Source organism: Sesamum indicum, linkage group LG4 (assembly GCF_026168435.1).
Source record: "Sesamum indicum cultivar Baizhima isolate 11 linkage group LG4, ASM2616843v1, whole genome shotgun sequence".
Lineage (NCBI taxonomy): Eukaryota > Viridiplantae > Streptophyta > Magnoliopsida > Lamiales > Pedaliaceae > Sesamum > Sesamum indicum.
The window spans coordinates 13652338-13661871 of record NC_142660.1 but is presented as its reverse complement, the minus strand read 5'-3'; the positions used below and the strand labels follow the sequence as shown (position 1 = coordinate 13661871).

General features: G+C 40.7%; 2 protein-coding genes across 2 annotated transcripts; one reads left to right on the top strand and one right to left on the bottom strand.

Annotated features, from left to right (window-relative positions):
• Window positions 1-1996: 1996 nt before the first annotated feature.
• On the bottom strand, window positions 1997-6118 carry LOC148788484 (uncharacterized). The gene has a single exon (XM_088880103.1). The coding sequence runs from the start codon at window positions 6116-6118 to the stop codon at window positions 1997-1999; it is 4122 nt and encodes a 1373-aa protein (XP_088736229.1).
• Window positions 6119-8611: 2493 nt separating this feature from the next.
• On the top strand, window positions 8612-9534 carry LOC105160585 (pectinesterase inhibitor 4). The gene has a single exon (XM_011078029.3). It carries the CDS (start codon window positions 8737-8739, stop codon window positions 9310-9312), a length of 576 nt encoding a protein of 191 aa, XP_011076331.1. The 5' UTR covers window positions 8612-8736; the 3' UTR covers window positions 9313-9534.

Below are 9534 nucleotides of genomic sequence, written 5' to 3'. Positions count from 1 at the left end.
GGTGGGCTAGGTTGGTTCAGGTCTTTGGGCTGGGTTAAAATTCCTTAGCGGGCTTAGCAAACTTGGTAATAAAGGAACCATCCATTTGAGAAGGTGGGTCTTGGGCCAAAATTTTTCAACAAAATGCAATAAATCCATGTAATTAGGAGTATTTTAAACCAAAAGAAAAGTATGATCATTATTAAAATATAGTAAATTGTGCACTTATCAACTATAAGTGCATATAATATCGTATAGTTTAGTGATTAATATATATATATAGTAAATATGCTTCCCATCCAAATAGAGAAATCTTACAAAAATCTAAAAAGGCAAAAAAGTTGGAAGTAAAATCATATTTTATTTTAATTTTGTTTATGTAAAATGTAAAAATATTATGGCCCAAACCATTATGTCTGGGCCTTGCTCATGGACGGCCAAATCTACTAAGGCCCAGAAACCCACTATCCACCAACCCGACCCACTAAAAGGTTTGACCCGGTTGCCTTATATTTATTCCGTCTCTTCATTTCTAAACTCTAATCCCCCTTTCATCTTCTCTCTTCCGTCTGCTCTTCTCCTCTCATCTTCAGATGACTCTTTGGGTTTTTCCCTTGACCCCTTGTCTTCTGAGATTCTTCTTTTACCCAGAAATGGCCGTTAGTGAACTCTCCTTGGACAGCCTCTTTAAATGGCTGGTCCTAATCGGTTCATTACTAACGAAATAATCTGCTCTCTTCTCATCTTCCCTGAAACCATAAAAAGCCTAAGTGGCAAAACCTTAAAGCCTTTGTGGCTTCTCCTTTGTGGAAACCTTAAAGTCTTCTGTGGCATATCCTTGGTGGATTTTTGGGAACCTTTGTGGTACGAAAGCCTCTGTGGCTTTTGTGTTAGATTTGAGCAACCTGATTAAAGTTGTGACCTTTGGTCTCTATAGGCCTTCGGTCTTAGGCTCCTGAGCAGTTTATCTTCAAGTATTTTATATCCCCTTCTACTGTTCTAGTATTATTTCCTAGTTTATTCCTTGTATCAGTTTTTATATTCCTTAGAATACTTGTAATTTGTTATAGGAAGGCCTGTAATATTTTTAAGTATCTGTAAACTTTTGCAAATCTCTGATTCTGTAATCTGCCGGAGAATGGTCCACTCCTACATAAAATAAGTAAAAACTAATATATGGATGATATAATTACTTCTCATATACTTTGCCTACTCTTATTTTTATATTGATCTCTATTTATGCTTTCAAATTAAGTACAAATATTTTTCTTTTATATGTTTTCTCTTTATTGATTTGATTCTGATCTCAACGTAGTTGGCAGGAGCCATTGCATTGACTTAGTAATTGGGCTGAATGAGGGGGCTTTGTTGTTAATTAGTAGGAGAAAGTCTCTTAATGTTGGACAAGCTTTGGCTTCATCATCTTGGGAGTGAAGTGAGATTTCAGTGATCATATGCGGACTGGAAGGGAGGTGTGGAATGGAGAGGACCACATTTGCTCAATGTTGCGTATCCACCATTGTTTGGATCTTTGGTTTAATTATACCGTTGAAAAATTTGCTCAGCACCAAATTTCATAAGCCCAAGTCCACAGTCCCAATCAACCACCTGGAAGGCCTGATCCGATCCATCGACTCGATTAACCCATTACTCGACTCGGTTCACATTTTTAGATGACTGAAACCCTTCGCCTTCTAATTTTTTTCCCTTAACCGAATTTATTCACCCCCTCGTCGTCTCCCCACTTTCTTGATTTTTTGCGTCATTATCAATAACTTCTCTCTATTTATACATTACATTCGAGAAGGGAAAAAAAAAAAAAAAGAGAGAGAGAGAGAAACAAGTGAGAAAAAAATAAAAGAGATTGGTGAATTTGAGTGGTTTGATGGTGCCTTGGTGGCGTTGGCTAGCCTTGAATGAACTATCCTGAAGACTTCTCTTCGAGACTAGGTCGCGATACGTGACTTCGATCCCCGATTTGAGCTTCGAGACAATTCCTGAGAACACAGAAAACGGGTTAAGCCAGTCGGGAGGTTTCCCGACTAAGGCTCTCCGGCAAGATTCCTTTGCTAAGAAACATCATCAGTTCATCCTTCCACGTACAGGATTGTTCTACGGCCTTTATATCTAACGTCTCGATGATAGCTGGTTTCTCCTTTACCATTATTGTGATACTGCGACTTTTTACACCGGACAATAACGCTCCAAATTTGGACAGAGAGTCTGCTCTGTCATTTTCTTCTCTTGGTATCTGCTGGACGGTGCATTTCTCGAATCGTTCCATCCATGATTTAGCTTTCTTGAGGTACAAGGTCATGGTTCGCTCTTTTGCTTCATATCGCCCTTCGACCTGCATTGCCACCAATTGAGAATCCGTGTACACATCTAAGGTTTTCGCTCCTGCCTCATGGGCTAGTTCTAATCCCAGGATCAACGCTTCATACTCCGCCTCATTGTTAGTTGCTTGGAACGACAATCTCGCTGCTACCTCTATCTCTATCCCTTTGGGTCCTTGTATCAGAATTTCGGCACCGCCATTACTAGCGTTCGACGATCCATCCACGTGTAGCATCCATAATTCGTTCTCCGGTGCGTCCTCGTTTGACATTTCGATCACAAAATCTGCGAGGATCTGGCCTTTTTCAGAGGTCCTAGCCTGATAATCAATGTCGTGTTCCCCCAACTCTATTGCCCACTTCACCAAGCGACCCGAAACCTCGGGGCGAGATAGAATGTTCTTGAGTGGTTGATTCATCAATACTATAATTTTATGTGACTGAAAATATGGCCTCAATCTTCGTGTTGTAACAACTAACGCGAGGACTAATTTTTCGATCTTGCTGTATCTTAATTCGGCCCCTTGCAACATCTTGCTGACGTAGTAGACTGGATTCTGGATCCTGTTTTCTTCCCTCACCAGGGCCGAACTTACTGCGTGCTCAGATACAGCTAGATATAAAAACAAAGTATCCTCCACTCGAGGATTCACCAACAATGGTGGTTTTCTCAGGTAATCCTTGAGTTGGTTGAACGCTAGTTCGCATTCATCAGTCCATTCAAAGTTTTTTGATTTTCTCAATACTTTAAAGAAAGGTAAATTCCTATCTGCGGATTTAGAAATAAATCTACTGAGGGATGCGATCTTACCAGTTAATTTTTGGACGTCTTTCACCGAGCTTGGCGACTTCAACCCGAGGATCGCTGCGATCTTTTCAGGATTTGCTTCAATTCCTCGACTACTCACCATGTAGCCTAAGAACTTCCCTCCTCCAACTCCAAAGGTGCATTTTGTGGGGTTGAGTTTCATTCCATACGCCCTCATTATAGCAAAGGCTGTTTCGAGGTCGCGCATGTGCATTTCCGGTCGCTGACTTTTGACCAGCATGTCGTCGACATAAACCTCCATCGTTGACCCAATTTGTTTTTCGAACATTTTATTCACGAGCCTCTGGTATGTCGCACCTGCATTTTTTAGACCAAACGGCATTACGTTATAACAGAATATACCTTGCTCAGTTACGAATGACGTTTTGATGCGATCCTCTTTTGCCATACGGATTTGGTGGTAGCCCTGATACGCGTCCATCATCGAAAACAATTCAAATCCCGCTGTTGCATCAACCAATTGATCTATCCTTGGTAATGGGTATGGGTCTTTTGGGCATGCTTTATTCAAGTCCGTGAAGTCGGTGCACATCCTCCATTTTCCCGATGCCTTCGGTACTACTACGACGTTCGACAACCATTCCGTATAATGGACTTCAGATATATACCCTGCTCCCAGTAGTTTGTCTACCTCTGCTTGGATGATACGGTTCTTTTCGATCCCAAATGCTCTCTTCTTCTGCTGAACCGGTCGGACACTGGGGTTTGTGTTTAGCCGATGTACGATGATTTCTGGATTGATTCCTTTAAAATCTGATGGACTCCATGCGAACATGTCAATGTTGCTGCGCAAAAAGGTAATCATCATTGTTTCGAGTCCTCTTTCCAACTTTGAACCTATTTTTGTAGTTTTCGACGCATCCCCTGGAACTAGCTCGATCTCTTTGTGCTCATCGATAGGCGTTATTCTCTCTTCGCTCTTGTTCGCTAGTGATTCTTCAAATTTCCTTTTCCTATCTACCGTCTCTTTCTTCATGGAGAGATTATAGCATCGTCGAGCTTCCTTCTGGTCGCAGGCAACCTCTCCTATTCCGGCAGGGGTAGGAAACTTCATCCTCAGGTGGTAAGTAGATACAATGGCCCTGAAACTGTTTAACCCTGGTCTACCCAAAATAACATTATAAGCGAAAGGAGTTTCAACCACGAGAAATTTTACCATTAGTGTTTTCCTCCTCGGTTCGTCACCAATGGAAACGGGTAACTCGATCGTTCCCAATGAATCCACTTCGCCTCCTCCAAAGCCGACCAGAGGTGACCTCACGGGGTCTAGTCTGGTGTCTCCTAGGCCCATTTTGGTCAATACTTCTCGGAGGATGATATCCGCCGAACTCCCATTGTCCACCAGAACTTTATGGACCGTGAAGTTGGCGATGTCCATTTTGATTACCATTTGGTCATTGTCATCTCCCATCTTTTCTTTCAAGTCTTGGGCCCCGAAGGTAATGTCCACTTCTGGTGATACGTTCATGATTTGTCTATCGGTGATTATAGCCATCCTTCGTTCGACCTTCTTCCTTGCTCGCTTTGAATACCCTTCGTCAGGTCCACCAGCTATCGAGTGAATAACACCCTTAACAGGGGCATTTTCGCGAACATTATGCCCTGCACTTATGCCATTTCCTGCTCGCCTTTCTCGGCTCCGCGACCTGCTTTTGCGACTTCCATCCTGATAACTTCTTGCGATTAGATCCCTGAAGTACCCCTGGCGGATGAGACGCTCTATTTCGTCTTTAAGTTGGTAGCATTCGTCGGTATTGTGGCCTCGTTCCCGGTGGAATCTGCAATACTTATGTGAATTTTTCCTGGCGGGGGTTACCCTTGTGGGTTTCGGCCATCTGAGCACGTCTTTTCTTTCTAGCATAAGCAGTGCCTTCGCCCTCGTTGTGTTGAGGGGTGTATATTTCTGGTATTTACGCTGGTATTGTTCTCTGTTCCGTTCGTGCCTCGATCGTCGCTCCTCCTTATCAAAAATCCTGCGACCTCTTCCCTCCTCGGCTCTCCATTCGCCATCCTTCAAGGCATTCATTTCTTCTTCGTTTATGTACTTCTGGGCCATGTTCATGAGTTGCTCGATATCCGATGGGGGGTCGCGTACTAATGCAGATGCAAATGCTCCCTTTTTTAACCCATGGATCAGGATGCTTACCATCATGTCGATTCTTAAATCCGGCACTTCCAACGTCCCATTGTTGAAACGTCCCATGAAACTTTTTAGTGCTTCATTGTCTTGTTGTCTGATAGTGAATAGGTGGGTAGCAGACCTCTTCTGCTTCCGTTTGCTGGCGAAGTGGAAAGCAAATTTTTGCGTGAGCTGCTCGTGTGACTCGATGCTCCCCGGAGGTAGAGTGACGAACCATTCTTGGGCTTTACCTGTCAGAGCGGTAACAAATAATTTAGCATTAATTGGGCCTGGTTGTCCATAAAGGTTCATCACCATATCAAATGCTGCTAGATGTTCTAATGGATCTTTTGTTCCATCATATTTAGTGAGATCTGGCATCCTGAAGTTCGGTGGTACGGTCTCCGTTAGAATTTGGTTGCAGAATGGCGAGTTTCTATGTTGAGACACGATCTCTCCCCTTTTTTTTAATTCGTCAATTTGTTTCCCCAGATTAACGATCTGCCTTGATACACTCTCGACCTCCGCACGCGAGATCGCAGGTCCCCTAGTTTGGCTCTTATCTCGACTACTCGAACCCACCTCCGAGGGTAGGCGTCTGTTCTGATCCTTTTTACCTGTTCCCAATGTCTTTTCTGGCTCTCTTTCCTCGAATAGCTTCCTCCGCGGACCACCTCTTTCAACGGGTGTGGTGGTCCTTCGTTCGTATGCCACGATAGCTTTCCTTCCTGCTTCTTCCATCAATTGTTGTAGCTCCAGCTTCGTCAATTGAATGATGGGGTCTGTATTCCCCATCGTTGTATCCAATCCCAGGATATTTCTGCCTGATTCACCTTCCATGTTCTCCAAAACCATTTTTCCCGCAGACGGCGCCAAATGAACTGTCCTGAAGACTTCTCTTCGAGACTAGGTCGCGATACGTGACTTCGATCTCCGATTTGAGCTTCGAGACAATTCCTGAGAACACAGAAAACGGGTTAAGCCAGTCGGGAGGTTTCCCGACTAAGGCTCTCCGACGCTCAAGTCAGTATAATTAGCCTGAGAAGGATGTAAGGAGTAATTTAGTTCTGAAGAGAATTAATTGTTACCCTGCTAAGAACCTCTTCCCTGCTTTAAGTATGATCCAGTCCATGGTTAGAATCGAGTAAGTGCGGATAAATGGCAATCTTGCCTAAATTTCGCACCCCAAATTATAGCTTAATTGGATACTCCCATGATTATAGCGTCCTTAAATTCCTCCTGGGAATAATTAATGGGATTTTACCCCCATTCATGTGAGAGCATAATTTATCCCGATCAATGGCTGTTGTCCTTTGATGGGTTTGAGCAACCGATAGTTGGGTTGTCGATCTTTGTGGCTGTAGGCTTCTCTATTGGATTTAACTTCCTGAGCCAAAATGATTTATCATTGTTGTTTTTTTTTTTCTCACTATTCCAATTAATCTGTAATCGTTATTATATTAAGTTGTATTTTTTTGTGGGGTCACTGTAAGGATAAACTCCCATCATACACGATTGTCAATCATAAAGAACACAAGCTCGACCATGCCCGTTTTTCCAATCGTGTACTTAGATCAATGAGTTACAAGATCAAAAAATTACAATGGCTTTATACAAGGTATCTACGACTACTTATAATGAAAGTTACATTTAAAACAAAATAAATAAATATATGCACTTGGCTCGCCAGCTTGAGAAATAATGAAGGATCTCCTCCAAAGTCGCCTTTCTTTCCGCTGCATCCACCGCATGACACAGCCGGCGACCGAACATTTGAAACGTGTGCACGTGCATAGGATTTTGACTTCTCAGACCGCTGCACGTGTCGCCTGATGATTGGTAAAACACATGGGATTCTTGTACACCAGTACTCCTGATCAAACCCGATTTGCTTTCCTTGATTATTAATTTGCACCATCACGTAGACGATAAGTTTTCAAGGGTGATTGATTAATTATACAAGTTACTTACAGATATTCAGATGAGTTGCCTTCCTTTCTCAGAAAGAAAAAAAGATAAGTTGCCTTCTAATTTCAGCATTCTTATATCAAGAATGTTTTTGGATGCATGCCTGTTTTTACAAGGAATTTTTCTTATATACCGTACTGAATTTTTTATTTTAAATTCTACTGTATTTTTTATTCCATTTTAGTATGTACATATAATGTGTATAAAGATGACGTCATGTGTTTTATTTAAAAACAGATTTTATATATCTGACGTGTGTATATTAAATAAATAGAAGATGCAATAGAAATTAAAATAAAAAGTTCAATCCACTTATATACAACATTCTGAAGGAAAATAAATAGATCGTGATGCTGTCACTCTAATATTAGGAATGAAAATGCCAAAAAAATTATAGAGTTCTTAGGATATTGAGTGGGTCATATATACAATTAAAAAATTTCCGAATAATTAAATCAGTGTCGAGTTAAAAAAAAATTAAAATGTTGTAATTGAATTACATATGAACCCTTTAGAAGTCATCATGTATGTATTATTGTACGTCAATCATAAACTATGAATAAATAAAAGAAGGGTTGACTAATTAAGAGACACTATTTCATAATTGAGATCCGTATGTGCTTCAATTTGGATTGAAAATGTTTGAAATTCAAATTAAATGTGCAAATGATAGTTCTCACGTGTATTTTTCATTCAATAATTAATAAAAAATATATAAAAAATTTACAGAAATATTATAAACTCCTTAATTATAGTACGAAAAATGCACGTGATGACTTATAATTAATATTAAAAAAATTTACAATTTACGCGATTTAATATGAGAAAATCATAGAAATTAAACTAAAAAAATGTAACATATGGGATAAAAATACAATTTTTTCCATCAAATGAAATAAAAAAAACATAGTAAGATTTAGAATAAATAATCCAATCCACTTGAATGCGGCGCGATAGTCGCACGCAGTGTGAATATCATTATCAATTACTCCACCTATCTAGATCAGGTGATAACGGAAGTAATAGGCTAGCTTGTCTATAATTTGCTTGATTTGCAGGGGACTCACTCAAAGTTAAAATTTTAATTTAAATTAGGTTTGGTCAAATCAAATCAATTATAAATAAATGTGATAATACTTAATATATGATTTGTTACTTTCTGAAATTGTATACTAATTAATTACATAATAAATATTATATTATTATATAATTAATTCAAATTGATGAAACTTAATTTGAATTAAAATTTCCCGACTCAAACAAGCATGTGAAGGCTACAGATTTTAACAGAAAACATGTTCGATTGGGACAACCCATTTGCATGCATGTGCCTCATCCCTATACACATACTCTACCCAATTAATTTAATACCCACAGCATTTCACCTGACTCTCAAGACCTATATATAAATACTTCCCAATCTCATCGATTTTCCACACGCCAATCTTCACTTCTACACACAATTTAATTTGCACCAATTCCAATTTCACACACAACACACACTAATGGAAGTGTTTACGATCCTCACGATACTTTTATTGTTCGTCTCTCACGTACATCCTACCTCGGGTTCTAGTTCTGTGGGCCTTCAACCGTACACGAACTACATAAAAAAATCATGCAACACGACTACGTACCCGGCCGTCTGCATCAAGACGCTCGCCCCACACGCATCCTCCATTAAAACCAACCCCTTGAGGCTATGCAACTACGCCCTCAAAGAAGCTATACAGGCGACTCGCGACAGTTCTACCACCGTGTCTAAGCTTGCGAAACGAAAGGATATCCCGAGCAGTGAGGCCCGGGCCGTGAAGGAGTGCATCAGCGACCTGAAAGACGCGGTCTACCAGCTGAAGCAGACGGTGAACGCCATGGGGCATCTGAAGGATGGCGACAGGGAGTTTCAGTGGGCTAACGCCAAGACGTACGCCAGCGCTGCTATTACGGATGCTGAGACGTGCGTCGATGAGTTCTTGGACAGGAAGGTGGATCCGGTTGTGAAGAACAAGATCAAAGGTTGTGTTTCTGATGTGGAGAAGCTGATAAGCAATGCTTTGTCGTTGATTAACCATCTTTACTGAATTGAATTTGATGCGGGGTTTCTCTGTTTAACGTTGATGCATGTGATTCTTTGGGGATAATGAAATGATCAATCAGGATTTTGATGTGATTTGAATCTAATTTGTAACTAGGTAGGCAATTATGTTCATCGGTCAAGAAGAAAATTAAGGTTGGGGGTTTTTGTGTATTGATTTCGTGCATGCCCATGGGAATTAAAATGCGAGCTTGATTAATAAAGTTTC

Bases quoted from the DNA above. Each gene is read 5' to 3' on its own strand.
- LOC105160585 (XM_011078029.3), top strand. From the start codon at position 8,737: ATGGAAGTGTTTACGATCCTCACGATACTTTTATTGTTCGTCTCTCAC.
- LOC148788484 (XM_088880103.1), bottom strand. From the start codon at position 6,118: ATGGTTTTGGAGAACATGGAAGGTGAATCAGGCAGAAATATCCTGGGA.